The sequence below is a fragment of the Homalodisca vitripennis genome, chromosome 4 (genome assembly GCF_021130785.1).
Source record: "Homalodisca vitripennis isolate AUS2020 chromosome 4, UT_GWSS_2.1, whole genome shotgun sequence".
Taxonomy (NCBI): domain Eukaryota; kingdom Metazoa; phylum Arthropoda; class Insecta; order Hemiptera; family Cicadellidae; genus Homalodisca; species Homalodisca vitripennis.
Genome location: NC_060210.1, coordinates 203,773,262 through 203,799,260, shown reverse-complemented (window position 1 = coordinate 203,799,260; position 25,999 = coordinate 203,773,262). Strand labels below are relative to the sequence as shown.

The 25,999-nt window shown below is 38.0% G+C and overlaps 1 protein-coding gene across 1 annotated transcript in view; it reads right to left on the bottom strand.

Annotated features, from left to right (window-relative positions):
* The window catches only part of LOC124361379 (tetratricopeptide repeat protein 7B-like), a 75,351-nt gene that overhangs the window by 25,233 nt on the left and 24,119 nt on the right, over window positions 1-25,999 (bottom strand). Inside the window, exons 3-6 of the mRNA XM_046815427.1 lie at window positions 7,444-7,632; window positions 7,120-7,298; window positions 5,590-5,872; window positions 5,207-5,348 (exon numbers count right to left, since the gene is read on the bottom strand). Of these exons, the coding sequence (XP_046671383.1) occupies window positions 5,207-5,348; window positions 5,590-5,872; window positions 7,120-7,298; window positions 7,444-7,632 (793 nt within the window). The remainder of the gene's footprint in view (window positions 1-5,206; window positions 5,349-5,589; window positions 5,873-7,119; window positions 7,299-7,443; window positions 7,633-25,999) is intronic.

The following is a 25,999-nucleotide window of genomic DNA, read 5'->3' as shown; positions in this document are numbered from 1 at the left end:
CAATAAAATGCTATAGATTAGGTTATTTTAAATTTTAGATTTATTGTTTGATTTTACAGATTCGTTTATGGTCTTTTCATAAGTATGTATATTCCATTTTCTGTAGCCTTTTCTGTAGACCTAAGATGGCGCCGTCTAATAAGAATCCGTTATGTGGAGCTTGTCCGAAAAATGTTACAAGTCATTCTGGAGGAGTTATGTGTGAGGGGAGGTGTCTTAAGTGGTTCCATTTTGCATGTGCGGGGAAAGAGAAGAAAGATTTTTCATTTTCTAAAGGTGAAAAGTCTAATTTTCTATGTGACAGTTGTAGGGTGGATCCTGAAGATAACAGTGCCGTTGCAAGTGTCTTACCGGCTGCCAAACCTTTTATTAAAGAAGACTATAGTGCTACGTGTGATTGTATCTCACATATAAAAATTCTAACCGACCAAATTCTTGATTTAACGCAAAACCAACGTGATCTATGCAATCGTTTGGACATTGTGGAGGCAGAAAATGCCAGGTTATCATCTATCGTGAGTAACCACACTGAGGCAATTGGCGATGTTTTAATCGGCAATGATAATACAATTTCTTATTCTAGTGTTTTGAAATCTACACACAAGAACACTAACTTGTGTCCTATGATTTTAAATGGCAATGATAGTTCTTATGCTAATTCTAACCAAGAAATTAAAGATAGTCTTGATTTGATTTCAGTAGCTAATAAATCTGACAGTCGGACATCTTTTTTTAGTGGCAGAAACGTTTCATCAGTGCTGCCAATCAGTTCTGTAGCACGAAAAAACATCATGATTGAAAATGGAAAAAAAAGTCTGCGGTCAGCAACGGCTTTGAAAATAAAGTAGTTACAACTAATTCGGAGGACTGTGAGTCACCGACCAACTCTGAAGTTCAAGTTCCAGTATGTAACTTTGTCGGCGGTGACGTGACATCGGAAACGTTGGACTTGGAACAAGGGAATAATATAGGAAGTGGAGAATTGAACAATAACAGTGGGTTTGTTAAGGTTACCTACAAAAAGCGTAATAGGCCTAGGCCTAATACGAAAACTCAACATAGTTTACCTAATACGATGACAAATAAAAATAAAAAGCCCATGTTTTTGACAGGTAGGGCTTCTGTTAATAATGAAAGACTGAGGGCTGTGGAGAAATACAGACACATTTTTGCGTCTAGATTTGGTGAAAATGTTCAATGTGAAGATCTGAAACAGTACCTAAACGATACTGTCAGTGGTAGTTATGAAGTAATTAAACTAAAAAATAGGTTTCCAGGCTACAGCTCCTTTAAAATTGGAGTCCCTCTGCCACTTTGGGAGAATGTGTTCAACCAGGATGTCTGGCCTGCAGGTATTTATGTGTCACGCTTTAGATATTCTAGTAAGAGTGCTCCTGGTATGTCTTTTTTGGAACCCGGGACTGCAAAGGAACCGGGTACATAGGACTATTATCGTCAGTGCAAGTATATTGCCAAAAGCCTATTTTAAGTGCTTCCCAACTTGGGCCTAATGGACCTTGTGAAACTATACTTCACTTAGCCCACATTAATATCCAGTCTATAAGGAATAAATTGAACTTACTTAACATATTTAACAGCAGTACCAATTGCGACATACTTTGTGTGAATGAACATTGGTGTACCAAAGACGAGATTAATCTATATGTACCAGATAATTTCATCTTGGCTGATAGCTTCTGCAGGACATCTTCATACGGTGGAGCTGCAATTTTTGTAAAGGAAGCCTTTCCACACCCTTTTTCGGTTGTAAATATTGACTCTATTTGTGAACCTAAACTGTTTGAATCTGTAATGATAGCCTTTGGTACTATAAAATTGTTAGTCATAGCTGTATATCGTACCCCTGATTCATCTTTAGATGGTTTTGTATATAAGTTGTCTCAGCTTCTTGATTTTGTTAACAACAATGCTAAGTATCGAAATTTTAAGATTGTTATTGCGGGAGACCTAAATGTTGATCTCAATAGATGCAGCTCTTCAAAAACTAAATTTATCAACACCCTCAAGTCCTACGACTGTTTTTTGCCTCAACCATTTACCTACTAGAGGAAATTCATGCTTAGATAATTTTGTCTCAAACCTTCACCCCTCAATGTATAGTTGTAAAACAGTACAGGCTCATATTTCTGACCACCTGGGTCTGCTTTTAACATTTAAATTAGTCTGCACGAATGCTGATGTCTCTTCCTCGCCTGCTAATATGTCTGTAAAATCAAACTATACTTACAGAGTATTAAATGATGTTAGTATTAATAAATTAAAATATAGACTAAGCAACACTGACTGGACAGAGGCAATTGCTGGAGATGATCTTGATGTAGCTTTTAACAACTTTATGGAAGTTGTGTCTCACAACTTTAATGACTGCTGTCCTTTGAAAACTAAGTTAGGAAATAATCTTGGCAATAAGGTACTAAAGCCCAAATGTTGGTATACACCTCTGTTAGCTAAAATTAAGATACTACTTGATGTAAGTTATGAAAAATGTAAAATTAATCCTGACCTATTAGAAAACCATAGGAGAATTAAGAAGTTATATCGGAACCAGATAATCTTAGCAAAAAAGAACGCCAATGATGAATTCATATTACAGTCGCATAACCTATGCAAAGCAGCTTGGAGAGTAATTAATACAGAAACAGGGTGTGCTTCAAAAAAATGCTCTCAAACGCTACCTCCTATCTCTGTTAATGAATTTAACAACTATTTTGTAAATATTTCTAGTCATGTAAATAGTACAAATGTTAATTTAGGCTTAAATACAGCTAGTTCCAGTGATATGATAGAGTCGTCTGGCATAAATAGACCTAAGGCACCATCTTTAAAATGGCACACTGTAAATCCTACTGATATTCTTAAGACAACCACTAGGCTTAGTAACTCAAGAGCTGAGGATGTCTTTGGACTCTCCAATTTTGTAATTAAAAAAATAATTTGTGAAATTTTGTATCCTTTTACTTTTCTTGTAAACTGGATGTTCAACGCTGGACTCTTCCCACAGTGCCTAAAAGTAACAGTCACTGTCCCTATTTATAAGAAAGGTGATAAAAATAATGTAAATAACTACAGACCTATTGCCTTGGTACCTGTCTTATCTAAGTTGGTTGAATATATTATTAAGTGTCAAATTGAGTATTATTTTGAATTTAACCACCTGCTTTTATCTGCACAGTTTGGTTTTAGGCAAAGCTTATCTACTATTAAGGCTGTTGAGAGTGTTGTCTCATATATTATTAATAGTTTTGAAAATAAAGAAGAAGTTAACACTTTGCTATTGGACTTAAGCAAGGCTTTTGATACTGTGCCTCACCAAGAACTTATTAAGAAACTAAAGTACTATGGAGTTGAAGGTAACGAATTATCACTTATAACTTCTTATATATCACAGCGATACCAGTTTGTTAAAATAGGCGAACAGAGGTCGGATCTTAAGCAGGTGGTAAGCGGGGTTCCCCAGGGCTCTGTCCTGGGTCCCTTCTTATTCACTGTCTTTATTAACGATTTTCCAAATTTTGTTCCTAATAAATGTGTACTTTATGCTGATGACACTACGTTAATGTGCTCTAACTTAAATCCTGAAATCAATGCAGCCATGACCACATATATGAGAGAAAGGTCCAACCTCTGGTTTTCTGCCAATGGCCTATGTGTGAATGAAGATAAGACAGAAAACATCATCTTTAGCCTAAGCACCAGTTCTGTAACTAAGTCAGTTAAGCTACTTGGAATTAACTTAGACTCTAAGCTTACCTGGAAACATCACACAGATGCTCTTTGTGCTCGGTTGTCTAGAGTTATATTTTTACTAAAAAAACTTAAAACCTGTACAAGCTGTAGTCTATTAATGAAAGCATACTTTGCATTATTCCACTCACATCTTTTGTATGGAACTTTTCTTTGGGGAAATTCAGGTGGGGCTAAGGAGGTCTTCTCATGCCAAAAGAAAGCCTTGCGCATAATGTTTAATTTTAATGTCACTGACTCTTGTAAGCCACTATTTATAAAGCATAGTATACTCACTGTTCCTTCCATTTATATCTTGCAAAGCTTAATGTATGTTAAGGAAAATCTAGATTTATTTAAACTTAGACGCTCTAAGCATGACTACTGCACTAGACAACGAGACCTTATTGACCTAAAGCACGCTAGACTAACAAAAACTCAGCACGCATACTCTTATATTGGTATCAAACTGTTTAACAAGCTGCCTATGTCTGCTAAGGATGTTACCTGTAAAAACTTTAAAAATTTTGTAATTAAGTGGTTAAAAGAAAAAGCCTTTTATAGTATAGATGAAATGCTTCTGTGTAGTATAGACGATTTAGCCTTTTAGATTTTATTTCCTTTTGACTTGTACTTTTAACCATAAGTGTCTAGTATGTATTTTATTTTATACTATCTTGTTATACTGTGTAAATGTATAACAAAATGACTTTGTCAATGCATTGTAATATTGTGGGACGACAATAAACAGATTCTTGATTCTTGATTCTTGAGCCTCCAAAAGTGAGCTAAAAACCCCATATAACTATCAACTTATATATATATATATACATGTGGAAGTATAAAATATTAAAAAAATCACAGTCCTTCCATGTTAAGAGTGAGTTATGAGTATAGTACAAGATGTGGTATTACACTGGACAAACATAGATTGCGGTTTTGTGAGATAAACACTAATTACATGAAAAATTGTATTTACTTAAATATCATTATCAGCAGCTGCAGAGAAAAATTATGCAATATTTATGGAAAAATTGAAGTCATACTTAAATTCTTTATCTCTATACTCATTTGACGAGTTTTATAATTCTGGGTTGAGCTGAGTTTTTTATACAACTGCAACATATAAATTGTGTTTTCTGTATTATTTGGATTGTTGTGATTTATTAAAATTATTTTTACTAACATATCGTTGATTACTGAAATATACTATTACTGTTAATGTTATAGTTCCATAGTTTAAAAATGTTTCTTTTTTATTATTTAAAATATTGTTAACTATTTTTGTATTCTTTTAATTAACCTGTGTTATGGCTAAAGCTGCGATTATTGGGGCATTTGTGATTAGATTGACTATAGGATTGGATTATTTTATCACAAATAACACCTCTTAGTTTTTTAAGTATATTAGTTAAGTAACCGTATTTAATGGTGACAGACCAGGGGCAGATATAAGACTTACATGAATCCTTGTCGGACATCTCGGAGGTGTAGAGCTGGAAGAAACTGCGAGTGTCTGATTGTTCGCCCTGTACTTGCTGCACCTGCTCTTCGTACAGAATCTTCCACAGCGACAACATCTGCTTGGCTGTGGCCAGTGCCACCTAAACATATCAAATACTCCTACTCCAACATGCTACTTATAAGAAAATCTAATAACACAATCCCTAGTAGGCCCTAATTAATATAAACATTAAAATTAAGCATGTACAGTAATAACAATATTTCTGATATTGTCTGGGAGTGAGATTTCTACAAACAATAGATGAAAACGGATATCAAGTTGTCTGATGAATTGAAATTGATAATGAAGATGAAAACTCTATAATTGTAGGTCCTCAATACCTCAGGGCCATGAGTCTGCAGCTGCAGGTGGGTCTTGATGTAGAGCAGGTTGAGATTATCAGGGAAATCCTGCAGGGCCGTGTCAAGTAGTGTGTGGGCCTCGGTCAACTGCTTCTGGGCGGTCAGCAGCAACACCATGAGGTGCAGCGAGGGTGCATGTTCTGGACACAACTTCAGAGCAGCCTTGGTGTGTGCAATGGCCTCGGAGACCTGTGCACGCGACGCACATTGCAGACCCAAGTAATACTCCACCAGGTGGTCGTTAGGATCGTTTTGCTGCGACCTGACACACCACACTGATTGTTAACATTGACAACTCCTACATACGATCAATAACTACATTTTGAAACTTTTCACATGCAATATTAAAGCATTTCTGCATTCAAAAAAGTACAGTACCTCAAGCAGGCATTTGTTTGTAATATAAAAGCACAGACATTAATCAGTGTACCCTAGTTATTTTTGTGATGATGGTGGAAATTCCAATTATACCAACAAATGAGTGGGACTTGCATCTAACGGCCCGGGGATACTTGGTTATCGGAACTGTTTTACACATTCAAGAGGATACCTACTTAAGGGTGAGCATGAACACACCTAGTGTCATTACCATGCTCTTGTCCACAACTACCCTCTTTTTCTAAGTGGCCTCCGGAGAAGAGTCAGACAAGCTCTTCTTCCACTTCTGGGTACCTTTCTCTGTTCTAACCACTCCCTATCCTGTACCATAAAATTCTGCATGGTGGACCGACATCTCTGTTTCCATCTGACCAACTCAGCGATGCGGTGCACTCCTTCCTTCCGTACCGTTGGCACTCTACTCTGACAGACCATCCGCATTTCCTCAATCTGCATGTTGGCAATCAGGTCGAGGTATCCTTCCTCCGCCAAAGAAGCTCCAGATCACTGAAGAGCTAGTCCTGCTCAGGTTTGGTGGTGCTGCTTCAGTGGCTGCTTCTGACAGGGACTGTGGCACACCCATTCCCACCAGCATTCTGAGCAAGTTTCTTAGGGTCGCAAGAATATCTGATTGTTCAATCCTTACATTTTTACCACAGTTTTATAAGGAACAGGTAAAAGTACCCGAGAACAGGTGTAATCTCAGACAAAAAAGTCCTATTCCAGTTTCCTGTCCCAGGACGTGCAGGTGACCTCCCTCGCCTGTGGCAAAGCAGAGTCCGATCTGTGCGTCTATGTGCCTCCTAACATCCCCTGAAGCAACCCATCAGCAAAACAAGTTTGAGGTTACCTTCTGAACACTATGCACACCATCCCAAAGATATCCTCGATGATGGTGCCAATCACACAACCTCTGAACAACCTCTCTTGGGCATTTTCCATTGAACTAAGTTGCTACTAACGTTGATAAAATTGGTTAAACAGTTTTTATCAATAAATATATATATATATATATATATATATATATATATATATGTTTATTTTAACACTAAAAAAAACAAAAGAATTAATGCATGCAACGAATGACACTAAGGTTAAATAAAATTTGTTTATAGAACAACTATAACTGACTTGAGGAAAGATTCAGCCGCCAGAGAGTGCAGTCTCTGCTTCTCCTGCTTGAGGTGGGAGATGACAGCACCGTAGTGGGCTCCGATACCGATGTACAGGTGGCATCGAGACAGCAGATTCTGGGGGTGGGATGTCTGACGGGCCAGTGCTTTCATACTCCACTGCATACCTTCTGAGATCTGTACAGATATATCGGTCATCCCCACAGTCAAAAGTTCTCATAAAGGATTGAATTTATTTTATTTGTAGGGTTTTAACAATGAAAATACTACTATTAAGAAGGTAAAAATACTGGAACTAAAATAAAAGAAAGAAGTGAATGACCTGGTTAAGGTGCTGGTAGCAGATGCGAGCGGCAATGAGACAAGGCATGACTTTGGTAGGCAGCAGTCTCACCACTTCCTTGAGCACTGCCAGAGCATGAACGTGGTGACCCATGGACTCCAGACACAGAGCCTGTTGTAACCAGATGTGGGCCTCCTCGTATGAGAACTTCATGGCCCTTTCCAGGCACTGTCAAACAGATTATATTCCTCATTATCACCTTCTGTAAACCTCTACTATAACCAGAGGTTCATGTTCTAAGCTACTAACTCAATGAAGCTTCAAGAAAAGAAATCAAATCATATACAGTGACGTCACAGGAATTGCCAACACTCAATTGGTTTGGAACACGTCACCTGATCCAAACACACATCCAACTTCCACATCGCAAAGTGTTGACACACAGCTGCCTGGCCACCTGTAACTAGAGCACTGACCCAGACACTGTGTCAGCACTGTCAGCGCTGACCTACAGCAATTCAGCCAGCTGCTGTACTGCACAATCCATAAGCAGTGCTGATCCACCACAACACCTCTCAACTGACTGCAGAATAATACTCTAAGAATTATTGTATTGTACTGCTGATTTCATAGTTTTGACATTGTTATATAGGATCATTAATATATAAGCCTCTTATACAGTATTATTTGCATAGAGGTGTAGCTTTATTACCATCTGTCATACTCAACATTTCATTAACTGCTACTTACAATACCGTTCCATATTGCATATTTACAGTATAGCATGACAAGTTGCAGGACTGATAAACAGCAAATTTTAAAACCATAACCCTTACTACTATTGTTTTTTTGAATCTGTGTCTGTTGTAACTATGTCCAAATACCCCTGTGGAATTTGTTCTATAGGAGTCAAACATCTTGGTATATACTGTAATGGGCATTGTAAATCCTGGTATCACTCCAGATGTCTAAACTGGCCAGACAGCAGGCTCAAGAAAATGGAAAAATCTGAGGTTGACTTGTGGAGGTGTAACAGTTGTTTAAACAAAACTGACGTCAGCAATGATATCATTGACCTAGAGAAAAAAATTCATGACTTAAAAGTAGTAGATAGCCTGGATCATGAAACGTCACTCACTCTGGCTGCTGAGGTAGGTAATGCTTTATTGAATGAAAATATGCTTTTAAAACAAGAATTACATGAACTTAAGGCAAAAGCAGGTGAAGGCATATTGGAGATTGAAGACAGACTAAAAGCAGCTGAGGATGTTATTCATGAATTAACTGAGAAAAATCATAATCTGCAACAAGACATAATTTATTTAAACAAAAAACTTGACAAAGAACTCTCTATCAATCAGGACTTGCTAGAACAAGCTGAAAGTGAAAAAAATCATTACTCCATTACTATTACTGACTTAAATTCCAAAAAGTCCGAACTTGAAGACAAAATTAAGCGGTTAACCACAAAATTAGATGAGCTTAGTCAGAAAGCTACCTGTGACGAGGTTGAAAGAAATGGTCTAAGGACAAGGATTGTTGACTTGGTTGCTAGAGAAGAAAGCTTAAGCTTGCAGGTAAATGAGAAAGGCAAAATGATTGGCTTGATGAAGACTGAATCTGAAGAACTTGTGATGAAGATCTCTGATCTGGAAGGTGCAGCAAGGGCTTACCTAAGATCTTTTCTTGGTAACATAAAGTCAAAAATTAGGCTAGACATTTGTCAAAACATCGAACATGACATGCCACAGGAGCAGTACAGTCCAAAAACATTTGTAACACCTTCAATTCTTTGTCCCCCTTCAAATAACCTGCTTTCATCTCCAATTTCTTCTACCTTCGAGACACTGACTGTACCTGGATTAGACAGTCAAACCTCATCAAAGAAACTGACCCAAGCTAAAACAGGAGGAGACAGACAAACCTCACCTAAAAAACTGATTCAATCCATAACAGAAGAAGACAGACCAACATCGTCAACAAGACTAACCCAGGTCGAAACAGGAGGAGACAGACAAACCTCGCCTAAAAAACTGAACTGGGACAAAAACTCTTCACAAGAACAAGGGACCAATCTTGGACAAAAGATTCCTTTACCTCCCTTACACAGCAAAGAAGTTAGCATCTGGGGAGACGTTAGAGGAGTTCTTTCTGAAAAATATTGAGGATGCTTTATCGTTCAGAAATAATTCCTCTCTTATACCTACAAAGAGATTTTCCTGGGCTATCAATTCAAACATGGAAAATGTGTCAACTACAAGAAATCCCAGCCTCAAGGATCAAGAAAACAAAATCTCTGTTTGCCAATGGTCCAATGACTCTGAACTCAGGCAAGATATTCCACGATCTGAAGAAACTTTCACCCAAACCCTAGTCATATCACCCCTTATAAAACCAATCGAGTCCCACAATAGTCAGCATTTTTTAGACCCTATTCAGAGAAAAAAAACTCGAGACAAAACGTTTGTAAACTCAACTTGGGCCACAAAAGTCTTTCATCACGGCAGAATACAGTAGTATTTCATCAAAATGTTGACAGACTTGGTAATAAAATTGACAGATTGAACCATCTCTTAGACTTGGATAAACCTGACTTTGTTGTACTCACAGAACATGGACTGAATCTGACTACTCTGGAAAACGTGTGCCTGCTAAATTACATTTTGGTTGCTGCATACTGCAGAGAAAATCACCTGAAAGGGGGTGTGGCAATATACAAAAGCAAAAATATGGCTAATGAGGCAGAATGTTTCGACTTAAGCAGCCATTGTGAAGAGCTCCGTTGCGAAATGTGTGCGGTAAAGGTAACTTTGGATAGGAGAAGACATCTTTACATACTTGGAATTTACCGTCCCCCGAATGCTTCTCTTGACATCTCATTGTTGCACTTAGCTGATGCACTAGAGAAAATACCCACAAACAACAGTAGAATCTGCATTTTCGGAGACTTCAACATCAACAACTTAACAATTTCAAGAGAGAATACGGCTCTATGTGAAATGCTTGCTTCTCTGAATATCTAAAGATTACCACTACCCCCTACCAGAATAACTAGTACCTCTGCCACCTCCATCGATCTTGTATGCACCAACCTAAAGCCTCATGAAGTAAGAGTTCAAGTAACAAATACAGGCATTTCTGATCATACTGGACAGCTGTGTTTCTTGGAAGTTCCATCTCGCATTAAAAAGTCTTCAACCTCAATTAGAAGGCACTTAAATGAAGACAATCTTTCACATCTGAAAAGCCTGCTTGCACTGCAATCATGGGAAAGAGTCTACCAAGAAAACAGTGCAGAACGTGCCTACTCTTATAGCCACATTTTCAGCTGCTCTGGACATTGCCTGCCCTCTTAAGACGTCTCGAAGGAAACCAACCGGAACCAAGCCTCAAGTAACCTACCATCCAGATGCTATAGAGCTCAGGAAAAGCTTCATTGAGGCTCAAGAAAGCTTTATGTCAAGTGGAAGAGAAGAGGATAAAGTAATTGCCTTTCAAAGGAAGAAGGATTAGGACCTGAGACTGAGGACTTTAAGACAAGAGGCAAATGAGACCTTCATCACTAGATCCGCCAACAAATCAAAAGCCATCTGGAGCATCATCAACCACGAGAGATCATCTTCTACGGAAACCCCAGTGACCACTTGGCGGCTGGAAATTTCAGGAGAGGTGGACAGTGATCTTGACAAAGTAACTGAACACTTCAATACATTTTTTGCCACTGCAGCTGAGAATTTGTTACACAATACTAACACTCAAAGATCACATGTTGCTCAGTTGAATAACTCTTTTCAAGGAGAAACACTTGCCAACTGGCCGCTTGCGTCACATGAGGAGGTCTTAAATATTGTTTCTTCGCTGAAATCAACATCGTCTGCGGGGGTTGATGGTATTAACTCTAAGATGATAAAGTTTTGTATTAATGAGATTAGCAAGCCTCTTACCAACATCATTAATAAGTCTCTGTCTCAGGGTGAATTTCCTACAAAATTAAAAACATCTAAAGTGTATCTATCCTCTCCAAAAAAATGGAAGCAAACAGGAGGTTCAAAATTACAGACCCATATCTCTTGTTCCAACTATTTCTAAAATTATTGAAAAAATAGTATTGGTAAGGCTCTTGGATCACTTAAATATCAACAACCTACTACCTGAAAGACAACACGGTTTCGTATCCGGAAAATCAACCACAAGTGCACTAATTGACCTAGTAGAACAAATTATAGACAACCTTGAGAAAGGAATCACTGTTACAAGTGTTTTTCTTGACCTCAGCAAAGCGTTTGACTCCCTAGACCACAGATTAATAATTCAAAAGATCGAATCTCTGGGCTTTGAGGGAAGCACACTGAGGTGGTTTCAAAGTTATCTCAGCGAGAGATGCCAGATAGTCTAGATAAAACAAGTGCAGTGTGGATTTGAGAGAACTATAAGGTCCAAACCACAAATGGTCAAACGAGGTGTCCCTCAAGGTTCGGTTTTGGGCCCGGTCTTGTTTGTACTTTTCACTTCAGATTTGCCAAAATACCTCGAAAATCAATGTTATCCAATCATGTTTGCTGACGACACTGTCCTGTTGACTGGCAGTAATTCTTCTGAGCTCTTAGATATTAACACCTATATTTCAGTGAGCATGGCACAACAGTATTGTGATAGCAATGATCTTGTTTTTAACTCCTCTAAGACAAAACTCCTAGCACTGGGAAGGCTGAAAGATGAGTTGACTGAGCCTCCAGACTTACAAAGGGTAGGGACAACCAAACATTTGGGTGTTATACTGGACGAATGTCTTTCCTGGAAAGATCATGTAGATCAGTTATGCTCTAGACTCAATTCTGCAGTTTTTGCATTGAAGAGAATCAAGGCAGTAGCCACATCAACTGCAACAAAAACTGCATATCATGCCATCTTTGAATCCCACCTTCGTTACGGGATAATCCTCTGGGGAGGCTCTACAATGGACAACCTTGAACGAGTCCTCATTGCGCAGAAGCGTGCTGTTCGGGTCATGGCTGGTCTTCAACCTCGGGATAGCTGTAGAGAAGCCTTCAAGTCTCTTGGAATTCTCACAATGGTGTCTATCTACATCATCGAGGTCATCAATCACGCAGCCTCACGTGGGAACTTGCCCAGAATGAGTGCTGTCCATGATCATCACACGCGACATGGTAATGGCTTCTCCCTACCGATACACAGGACAGCACTTTTCTCCAAGAAACCTTGCTACGCTGGGGCAAAGCCGTTCAACTTACTTCCTCAAGACTTCAAAAATTGTGACTCCAAAACCTTAAAAAGAAGACTGCTAAATTGGCTCAAAGACAGATCCATCTACACCCTTGACGAGTTCAAGACTTCAATACACAATTTTCATTAAAACATGACATGTAATGTAAATTATTTCATATTGTAATATTTTGACACCTATTCTCTTCTTGATGAAATTGAATAAAGTTTTCTGATTTCTGATTTCTGTGGGACGTCATAGGCTACAACTATTAGGCTACAACAAGTAACTAATATCATAAATAGCTTTGAGAACTGTGAATATGTTAATATGACTCTTGTGGATCTCAGTAAGGCCTTTGATAGTATATCACATGAAACTCTACTGAGTAAACTGAAATACTATGGTATTGATGATAAACCGTTGCACTTCCTTAAAACTTATCTTTGTGGCAGATTACACAAAGTCTCAGTGGCCGGTTCAGAATCCTCATTTCAGGAGGTCCTTGCTGGGGTTCCGCAGGGGTCAGTTTTGGGCCCACTCTTGTTTATTATGTATATAAATGATCTGCCAACCAATATTCCATGTAAGACTATTCTATATGCAGATGACACTTCTTTTTTAGTTACTGGCAAAGTTTTCCAAGAAGTGGAAGCACAAAGTGACCGAGTGATGGAAATTGCAAACTCGTGGTTTGGTGTCAACCATCTTAAAGTCAATGGGGACAAAACTGAAACAATTTGTTTCACATTAAAAAAGTTGCACATAGCAGAGAGCTGTATTAAGCCAGTGAAATTACTTGGAGTAACATTAGATCAAAAACTGTCATGGGAAGCTCAAACTAACTCAGTAATTTCTAAACTATCTAAGGCTTGTTTTCTGTTACGTAAATTACAAAACTGTGTTGGTAGAAATATGTTGCTCTCTCTTATTTCAGTGACTTTCACTCACACTTACTTTATGCCTCAATACTCTGGGGTAACAGTAGGGGTGCCAGTCAAGTTTTTGCGTGGCAAAGAAAGGCAGTAAGAATTTTAGCCAATTTGGGTTATCAAGATGATTGTAAACAATGCTTTATTGACTACAATATAATGACTGTTCCTGGTATTTTCATATTTCAAAATGTAATATATGTAAAGGAGAATTTTGAAGACTTTATCTGCTTTGATGAAATTCATGATTATGACACTAGGGGAGCTTGGGATATTGTTGCACCTTCCTCTAGACTTAGGAAAACATTAGTTAGCCATAAATATTTACAAATTAAATGTTTTAACAAATTACCCCAAATGTTTAGAAGCTTAGAACTTCAACCATTTGCAGCTAAACTGTCGAACTGGCTTATAAGTAAGGCATTTTATTCCCTTGAAGAATTTTTTGCTACGAATTGTTACCTTCCTTAGGCCTGGAATGGAGTTGTTGATTGGTTGTAATTTAATTCATTGTTTCAACTATTTATTTTGTTATGTATTTACTAATACTACAGTTACATTTTTTTAAATTGACAAATACACTGTACGAATTAGTTCAATATATTATATCAGTTAATGACATTCAAATAAACTAAGTAGCCTTATTGTGGTGTACATATCTGAGTCCAGTATAAATAGTAAAATATATTTGTTAAGATTGGAATGTGGATTATCGATCTGGCCGTTGGCGGTTATATGTATGTGACGTCATATGAGACCATACTGTTTCAATAAATCCTATTGGCTACTGAGGTCACGCCACTTCTCCCCGCCAACGTTCCTTACCGTTCCAGCAGCGAGTGTTCTTCCCAGTCCAGTCTTACCCACGGTCCATGAAACCCGCGGTTACCCGCGTCCTCCCGACCAAGATGTAGTTCAGTAGTTTCCTTTAATTGGTGTAATTTATTTACCCAGTTTATCACCACCGGCCACGAACATCACAAATGGCGACGAGGATTTGTGGAAATTAGTGCGAAATTCCGAGTGTACATCGCCGCTGGACATCAACAGTGAACACCACGTGCGCGAACAACACGAGGATAGTTTTGATCGAGTGAACATCACAAAATGACGAGTGAACATCACGAAGATTAACAGTACGAATTTTCTTTAGTTTCAAACCAATTAGTGTGGGAGGAAGTGTAGTGTGCAACCAAATTATTTTAGCTACTAGTTGATGTGGCAAGTACAATTAGACGAATTACCGTTTCCTGTAACTAATATAATGGCGCAAATAGGCGTTATCGGGGAATATGACGGGTCAGTTGAAACCTGGGCGTCATACATCGAACGTTTTGAGCTGTATGTGGACTGTAATAGCATTGACGCGAGTAAAAAGGTCAGTACGCTTTTAACTGTGATAGGAGTAAAAACGTATAGTTTGTTGAGAGACCTGTGCACTCCTAATAAACCGTCGGAAAAGACATTTAATGAACTGGTGCAACTTGTGCAAAAACATTTATTCCCGACTCCTAGCTTCATCGCGGAGCGATATCGTTTTAGTAAGCGAGTACAGTTGGAAGGCGAGTCAGTTGCCGAGTATATTGCAAATTTGAAAAAAATGACAACCCATTGCGACTTTGGCGCGTCGCTAAATGATTACTTGAGAGACAGACTAGTGAGTGGCATCAGAAGTGAAAGTGCCAAACAAAAACTTTTATCGGAAGCCTCGTTAACGTTCGAGCAAGCGACCAAAATAGTGCTTTCGATGGAGCAAGCAGAAAAATCGGCGGCAGCTCTATCAGTCGGAAGACCCGAGCGGATCCATCAGCTGAGCAGCGTGGTAGCCAGGAGGGGGAGATTCGGAAATGGCGCACCGCATTCCCAGACGCATTCCCAGACAGCACGGAGCGACAACGCTGGAGCGGCCTGGAGGAGAGCAGAGGGGACAGCCAAGGTCAGCGGCGGCACGTCACCAGGGCCTTCTGGATGGCAGCGGCGATCCTCGCCAGGTGGCAGTGGCAGTGTGCAATGTTTATGTTGTGGCCTCACAGGGCATTTCCGTTCACAGTGCAGGTTATTAGGTGTGAAGTGTCATTTCTGTGGTAAACAAAACCACATAGCAAAAGTGTGTCGTTCTAAGTTAGCTGGTCGGCAAGGTACAAATGTAAGTAGAGATAAGACTAATTTTAGAGATAGTAAAAGCACTGGGAATTCCAAAAATTATCGCAAACATAACTACCTAGAAGGTGTTGATGACAGTAATCAGGTGTCAGGGGACACTGAGCAATTTGTGGATGATGTAGCCAATTTATTTAGGATGAATGAAAAGGTGACTGACAGAGTCAAGGTAGACCCAATTCTGCTTGATTTAAATGTTAATGGTAAAAGCTTAACGTTTGAGGTTGATACAGGGGCTTCTGTGAGTGTTTGCAGTGAGGAATATTACAATTCTCATTTCCAGATGTGTAAATTAGAACCTAGTGAGTTGACACTCAGCTCTTATACCGATCAACCTATCACACCTATAGGCAAGATCAAAGTTGAAGTTAATTATAACAAAGTAAACAAAGTAATGGACTTGTATGTCATCAAGTCTGGTGCTCACCCACTTATAGGTAGGGAATGGTTAAGTGCTCTAGGGGTTGAAATTTCGTTTAAAAATAATGACAGGTTATTTGAGATAAGTAAAACCGATAGTTGTCTTGAACTTAAGAACAAGTTGTTCAAAGAATTTCCTAAGGTATTCAGTGACGAGATTGGTTGTTTTAAAGGCGAGCCTGTAAAGTTAACAGTAAAAGAAAACACGGTTCCTAAATATTTCAAACCTAGGCCAATACCTTTTTCCCTGAAAGCCAAGGTTGAAAACGAACTAGCTAGGCTAGTAGATGAGAAAGTGTTAATACCTGTAAGTAGCTCAGATTGGGGTACGCCCATAGTTCCTGTATTAAAGAAATGTGGTTCAGTCAGGATTTGCGGTGATTTTAAAGTAACCTTGAACCCTTGTATAGAAGTAGAAAAATTTCCGTTACCAAGAATAGATGAGTTGTTTGCAAACTTGCAAAAGGGCGAGAAGTTTAGTAAGATCGATTTGTGTCAAGCATATACCCAATTAGAGTTAGATCCAGAGTCTCAGAAACTGTGTACCATAAGTACACACAAAGGTTTATTTTGTTATTCCCGAGTCCCTTTTGGCATAACTTCAGCAAGTGCTATTTTTCAAAAGAAAATAGAGCAGACTCTCCAGGGTATAGATCAAATTGCAGTATTTTTAGATGATATTCTAATAACCGCTGAAAATGATAAGGCTCATTATGAGAAGTTAAGAGAAGTGTGTAAGAGGTTAAATGAGAAAGGCTTAACTGTCAAAAAGAGTAAATGTACTTTCTTTGCTAACCAAGTAGAGTATTTGGGGTTTGTCATTGACAAACACGGTTTGCACACCGATCCCAAGAAAGTAGAAGCAATCAAGAACGCACCTATCCCAAAGAATGTCACAGAAATTAAATCGCTAATTGGGCTAATTAACTATTATTCCAAATTTCTTCCAAATTTGTCAAGCATTTTAAGCCCATTGTACAATTTATTAAAGAAAGACGTTCCATTTGATTTCAACAGGCAATGTGTTCAGGCATTTAATAGAGTTAAAGAACTGCTAAGTAGTGAGACTATTTTAGCGCACTATGACGGCAAACTTCCGTTGAAGTTGGCGGTAGACGCGAGTTCTTTTGGACTGGGTGCGGTCCTGAGTGTTGTCACACCAGAAGGTATTGAAAAACCACTAGCATACCAGTCTAGAACGCTAACTAATGCTGAAAAGAACTACTCCCAGATCGATCGAGAGGCTTTAGCAATTGTCTGGGGAGTGAAGAAATTTAACCAATATCTGTATGGTAGGGAATTTACTTTATGTACGGACCACAAACCGCTTCTATCAATATTTGGTCCTCATAAGGGTTTGTCAGTGTTTAGCGCTAGCAGATTGCAGCGATATAGTTTATTTTTGTCAGGGTACAAGTTTAATATAGAATATGTAAAATCAGCTGATCACGGTAATGCCGACGCGTTCAGCAGACTACCACTGACAATGAAAGAGCCGGAAGTGAGCGACGATGACCACTGGAAGGGCAGTTATTTGCATTGTCTTTTGGAAAGCTCTGTGCCTTTAACTTTTGAAAATGTACAAGCGGAAACGCTAAAAGATCCAATTTTATGCAAAGTTATTGGTTATGTAAGGCACGGGTGGCCCAATAGCATCCCTGGGGATGACAAGGAGTTGTTGCCATATTTTGCAAGAAGGGAGGAATTGTCTATAGTAAATAATATATTAGTATGGGGTTACAAAGTTGTCGTGCCTAGCAAAATGAGAAAATATGTGCTGGACGAGCTTCACTCATCCCACATGGGTATAGTCAAAATGAAATCGATAGCTCGTAGTTATGTTTGGTGGCCTAATATTGATGATCAAATTGTGTCCTTGGCAAATAATTGTACTTCCTGTTTAATGGAGAGAAATAACCCTAGCAAGTGTCAGCTGCATACGTGGCATTATCCCTCAAGTCCATGGCAAAGGCTTCACATGGATTATTTAGGTCCGATTAATGGAAAAATGTATCTACTAATTGTTGATGCGCACAGCAAGTGGCTGGAAGTGTTTCCTGTAGCTTCCACTTCAGCCAATATAGCCATAAATCATTTAAGAGATTTGTTCAGTAGGTTTGGACTGCCAGAGACTGTCCACAGTGACAATGGTCCACCATTTTCCTCATTTGAATTTCATAATTTTATGTCAAACAATGGTATCAAACATACTTTGAGTCCTCCATACCATCCCATGAGTAACGGTTTGGCAGAGAACTCTGTTAAATATGCTAAGAATAAGATCAAATGTGCTTTACGTGATAAGAAAGATGTAAATATAGCTTTAAGTAGAATATTGTTTGATTATCGAAATGCTGTTCATGCTACCACTAATGAGACCCCAGCAAAGTTGATGTTTAATAGGCAATTAAGGACTAGGTTAGATTTATTAAGGCCTAACCTGTCAATGACAGTTAGTAAAAGACAAGACAAGCAAAAGGAGTATTTCTCTGGAACTAAAGTTAGACTATTTTATCCTGGTCAAAATGTAATTGTTAGGGACTATCGCACCCGTGACAAATGGATTAGTGCTACGGTAATTAAGCAGATCAGCAATGTTATATACGAAGTTGAATTGACGTCTGGCGTTGTGTTCAGACGGCATATCGATCAGATTGTAGCCGTGCAGGGAGAGCCAGCTGATGTAGACAAACAGGTAGAATCAGCTGACGCTTTCGATGACGTTTCCTCTTCCTCCCCGGTCATGACACCGGTGGTAGGGCGAGAGCCAATAGCGGTGAGTCCCCACTCTCCGCCGAGCGGCCGTGTGGCTCGCTCCCCTCCCCTCTCAATGTCGTGCCGTTCTAACGGTAAACAAACAGCTGATCGTGGCAACACGTCACCGGCTGCGACGGCAGCTGTCATGCCGCGCCAGCTGTTCCCAAACAACAACAATGATAGACGCTATCCTGTGCGGATTAGAAATCCTGTGGATAGGCTGAACTTGTAAATTATATTGTTTTGTTCTATTTTAGTTTGTTTCATCATATTGTTTTATTTGTCTTAGTTATGATAACGAAAGCGTTCAAACCATTTTGTTTTATTGTAGTTTAAGGAAAATTTATTGATGTTACTGTATTAATGTGTTAATTGAATTTCAACAATGTTTATTTTGTTAAACTATGTAGTGTGTTGTTTTGCAGTGTTTTTCAACTTTGGAAGGGAGGAAATGTGGTGTACATATCTGAGTCCAGTATAAATAGTAAAATATATTTGTTAAGATTGGAATGTGGATTATCGATCTGGCCGTTGGCGGTTATATGTATGTGACGTCATATGAGACCATACTGTTTCAATAAATCCTATTGGCTACTGAGGTCACGCCACTTCTCCCCGCCAACGTTCCTTACCGTTCCAGCAGCGAGTGTTCTTCCCAGTCCAGTCTTACCCACGGTCCATGAAACCCGCGGTTACCCGCGTCCTCCCGACCAAGATGTAGTTCAGTAGTTTCCTTTAATTGGTGTAATTTATTTACCCAGTTTATCACCACCGGCCACGAACATCACACTTATAACATTTTTATTTATTATATTAGTTATATTGACGTTGTCTATAGCAATTGTAATATTGACAAATGACAATAAAGATATTCTAATATTCTGAAGTAACAGGGATTTCATAACCTTCAGTACAACACGGACTTCCTTTATATTTTAACAAGGACATCATAGGCTACAACTTTAGAGCAACAGGGATTTCATAATCTACAGTACAACACGGACTTCCTTTATATTTTAACAAGTACAGCATAGCCTACCAATATTCAGGAACAGGCATTTCATAATCTACAGTACAACACGGACTTCCTTTATATTTTAACAAGTACGTCATAGCCTACCAATTTTCAGTAACAGGGATTTCATAATCTACAGTACAACACGGACCTCCTTTATATTTTAACAAGTACGTCATAGCCTACCAATTTTCAGTAACAGGGATTTCATAATCTACAGTACAACACGGACTTCCTTTATATTTTAACAAGGACATCATAGGCTACAACTTTACAGTAACAGGGATTTCATAATCTACAGTACAACACGGACTTCCTTTCTATTTTAACAAGGACGTCATAGACTACAACTTTACAGTAACAGGGATTTCATAATCTACAGTACAACACGGACTTCCTTTCTATTTTAACAAGGACATCATAGGCTACAACTTTACAGTAACAGGGATTTCATAATCTACAGTACAACACGGACTTCCTTTCTATTTTAACAAGGACGTCATAGACTACAACTTTACAGTAACAGGGATTTCATAATCTACAGTACAACACGGACTTCCTTTCTATTTTAACAAGGACATCATAGGCTACAACTTTACAGTAACAGGGATTTCATAATCTACAGTACAACACGGACTTCCTTTCTATTTTAACAAGGACGTCATAGACTACAACTTTACAGTAACAGGAATTTCATAATCTACAGTACAACACGGACTTCCTTCATATTTTAACAAGGACGTCATAGACTACAACTTTACAGTAACAGGGATTTCATAATCTACAGTACAACACGGACTTCCTTTCTATTTTAACAAGGACATCATAGGCTACAACTTTACAGTAACAGGGATTTCATAATCTACAGTACAACACGGACTTCTTTATATTTTAACAAGGACATCATAGGGTACAACTTTACAGTAACAGGGATTTCATAATCTACAGTACAACACGGACTTCCTTTCTATTTTAACAGGGACGTCATAGACTACAATTTTACGGTAACAGGGATTTCATAATCTACAGTACAACACGGACTTCCTTTCTATTTTAACAAGGACGTCATAGACTACAACTTTACAGTAACAGGGATTTCATAATCTACAGTACAACACGGACTTCCTTTCTATTTTAACAAGGACGTCATAGACTACAACTTTACAGTAACAGGGATTTCATAATCTACAGTACAACACGGACTTCCTTTCTATTTTAACAAGGACGTCATAGGCTACAACTTTACAGTAACAGGCATTTCATAATCTACAGTACAACACGGACTTCCTTTCTATTTTAACAAGGACGTCATAGGCTAAAACTTTACAGTAACAGGGATTTCATAATCTACAGTACAACACGGACTTCCTTTCTATTTTAACAAGGACGTCATAGACTACAACTTTACAGTAACAGGGATTTCATAATCTACAGTACAACACGGACTTCCTTTCTATTTTAACAAGGACGTCATAGACTACAACTTTACAGTAACAGGGATTTCATAATCTACAGTACAACACGGACTTCCTTTCTATTTTAACAAGGACGTCATAGACTACAACTTTACAGTAACAGGAATTTCATAATCTACAGTACAACACGGACTTCCTTTCTATTTTAACAAGGACGTCATAGACTACAACTTTACAGTAACAGGGATTTCATAATCTACAGTACAACACGGACTTCCTTTCTATTTTAACAAGGACGTCATAGACTACAATTTTACAGTAACAGGGATTTCATAATCTACAGTACAACACGGACTTCCTTTCTATTTTAACAAGGACGTCATAGACTACAACTTTGACAGTAACAGGGATTTCATAATCTACAGTACAACACGGACTTCCTTTCTATTTTAACAAGGACGTCATAGACTACAACTTTACAGTAACAGGGATTTCATAATCTACAGTACAACATGGACTTCCTTTATATTTTAACAAGGACATCATAGGCTACAACTTTACAGTAACAGGCATTTCATAATCTACAGTACAACACGGACTTCCTTTCTATTTTAACAAGGACATCATAGGCTAAAACTTTACAGTAACAGGGATTTCATAATCTACAGTACAACACGGACTTCTTTATATTTTAACAAGGACATCATAGCCTACAACTTTACAGTAACAGGGATTTCATAATCTACAGTACAACACGGACTTCCTTTCTATTTTAACAAGGACATCATAGGCTACAACTTTACAGTAACAGGGATTTCATAATCTACAGTACAACACGGACTTCCTTTCTATTTTAACAAGGACGTCATAGACTACAACTTTACAGTAACAGGGATTTCATAATCTACAGTACAACACGGACTTCCTTTCTATTTTAACAAGGACATCATAGACTACAACTTTACAGTAACAGGGATTTCATAATCTACAGTACAACACGGACTTCCTTTCTATTTTAACAAGGACGTCATAGACTACAACTTTACAGTAACAGGGATTTCATAATCTACAGTACAACACGGACTTCCTTTCTATTTTAACAAGGACATCATAGGCTACAACTTTACAGTAACAGGGATTTCATAATCTACAGTACAACACGGACTTCCTTTCTATTTTAACAAGGACGTCATAGACTACAACTTTACAGTAACAGGGATTTCATAATCTACAGTACAACACGGACTTCCTTTCTATTTTAACAAGGACGTCATAGACTACAACTTTACAGTAACAGGGATTTCATAATCTACAGTACAACACGGACTTCCTTTCTATTTTAACAAGGACATCATAGGCTACAACTTTACAGTAACAGGGATTTCATAATCTACAGTACAACACGGACTTCTTTATGTTTTAACAAGGACATCATAGGGTACAACTTTACAGTAACAGGGATTTCATAATCTACAGTACAACACGGACTTCTTTATGTTTTAACAAGGACATCATAGGGTACAACTTTACAGTAACAGGGATTTCATAATCTACAGTACAACACGGACTTCCTTTCTATTTTAACAAGGACGTCATAGACTACAACTTTACAGTAACAGGGATTTCATAATCTACAGTACAACACGGACTTCCTTTATATTTTAACAAGGACGTCATAGACTACAACTTTACAGTACCGGTAACAGGGATTTCATAATCTACAGTACAACACGGACTTCCTTTATATTTTAACAAGGACGTCATAGACTACAACTTTACAGTAACAGGGATTTCATAATCTACAGTACAACACGGACTTCCTTTATATTTTAACAAGTACGTCATAGCCTACCAATTTTCAGTAACAGGGATTTCATAATCTACAGTACAACACGGACTTCCTTTCTATTTTAACAAGGACGTCATAGGCTACAACTTTACAGTAACAGGGATTTCATAATCTACAGTACAACACGGACTTCCTTTCTATTTTAACAAGGACGTCATAGACTACAACTTTACAGTAACAGGGATTTCATAATCTACAGTACAACACGGACTTCCTTTCTATTTTAATAAGGACGTCATAGGGTACAACTTTGCAGTAACAGGGATTTCATAATCTACAGTACAATACGGACTTCCTTTCTATTTTAACAACGACGTCATAGACTACAATTTTACAGTAACAGGGATTTCATAATCTACAGTACAACACGGACTTCCTTTCTATTTTAACAAGGACGTCATAGACTACAACTTTACAGTAACAGGGATTTCATAATCTACAGTACAACATGGACTTCCTTTCTATTTTAACAAGGACGTCATAGGCTACAACTTTACAGTAACAGGGATTTCATAATCTACAGTACAACACGGACTTCTTTCTATTTTAACAAGGACGTCATAGACTACAACTTTACAGTAACAGGGATTTCATAATCTACAGTACAACACGGACTTCCTTTCTATTTTAACAAGGACGTCATAGACTACAATTTTACAGTAACAGGGATTTCATAATCTACAGTACAACACGGACTTCCTTTCTATTTTAACAAGGACGTCATAGACTACAACTTTACAGAAACAGGGATTTCATAATCTACAGTACAACACGGACTTCCTTTATATTTTAACAAGTACGTCATAGCCTACCAATTTTCAGTAACAGGGATTTCATAATCTACAGTACAACACGGACTTCCTTTATATTTTAACAAGTACGTCATAGCCTACCAATTTTCAGTAACAGGGATTTCATAATCTACAGTACAACACGGACTTCCTTTCTATTTTAACAAGGACGTCATAGACTACAACTTTACAGTAACAGGAATTTCATAATCTACAGTACAACACGGACTTCCTTTCTATTTTAACAAGGACGTCATAGACTACAACTTTACAGTAACAGGAATTTCATAATCTACAGTACAACACGGACTTCCTTTATATTTTAACAAGGACATCATAGGGTACAACTTTACAGTAACAGGGATTTCATAATCTACAGTACAACACGGACTTCCTTTCTATTTTAACAAGGACATCATAGGCTACAACTTTACAGTAACAGGGATTTCATAATCTACAGTACAACACGGACTTCCTTTATATTTTAACAAGGACATCATAGGGTACAACTTTACAGTAACAGGGATTTCATAATCTACAGTACAACACGGACTTCCTTTCTATTTTAACAAGGACATCATAGGCTACAACTTTACAGTAACAGGGATTTCATAATCTACAGTACAACACGGACTTCTTTATGTTTTAACAAGGACATCATAGGGTACAACTTTACAGTAACAGGGATTTCATAATCTACAGTACAACACGGACTTCCTTTCTATTTTAACAAGGACGTCATAGACTACAATTTTACAGTAACAGGGATTTCATAATCTACAGTACAACACGGACTTCCTTTCTATTTTAACAAGGACGTCATAGACTACAACTTTACAGTAACAGGGATTTCATAATCTACAGTACAACATGGACTTCCTTTATATTTTAACAAGGACGTCATAGACTACAACTTTACAGTAACAGGGATTTCATAATCTACAGTACAACACGGACTTCCTTTATATTTTAACAAGGACGTCATAGACTACAACTTTACAGTAACAGGGATTTCATAATCTACAGTACAACACGGACTTCCTTTATATTTTAACAAGTACGTCATAGCATACCAATTTTCAGTAACAGGGATTTCATAATCTACAGTACAACACGGACTTCCTTTCTATTTTAACAAGGACATCATAGGCTACAACTTTACAGTAACAGGGATTTTATAATCTACAGTACAACACGGACTTCCTTTCTATTTTAACAAGGACGTCATAGACTACAACTTTACAGTAACAGGGATTTCATAATCTACAGTACAACACGGACTTCCTTTCTATTTTAATAAGGACGTCATAGGGTACAACTTTGCAGTAACAGGGATTTCATAATCTACAGTACAATACGGACTTCCTTTCTATTTTAACAACGACGTCATAGACTACAATTTTACAGTAACAGGGATTTCATAATCTACAGTACAACACGGACTTCCTTTCTATTTTAACAAGGACGTCATAGACTACAACTTTACAGTAACAGGGATTTCATAATCTACAGTACAACATGGACTTCCTTTCTATTTTAACAAGGACGTCATAGGCTACAACTTTACAGTAACAGGGATTTCATAATCTACAGTACAACACGGACTTCTTTCTATTTTAACAAGGACGTCATAGACTACAACTTTACAGTAACAGGGATTTCATAATCTACAGTACAACACGGACTTCCTTTCTATTTTAACAAGGACGTCATAGACTACAATTTTACAGTAACAGGGATTTCATAATCTACAGTACAACACGGACTTCCTTTCTATTTTAACAAGGACGTCATAGACTACAACTTTACAGTAACAGGGATTTCATAATCTACAGTACAACACGGACTTCCTTTATATTTTAACAAGTACGTCATAGCCTACCAATTTTCAGTAACAGGGATTTCATAATCTACAGTACAACACGGACTTCCTTTATATTTTAACAAGTACGTCATAGCCTACCAATTTTCAGTAACAGGGATTTCATAATCTACAGTACAACACGGACTTCCTTTCTATTTTAACAAGGAC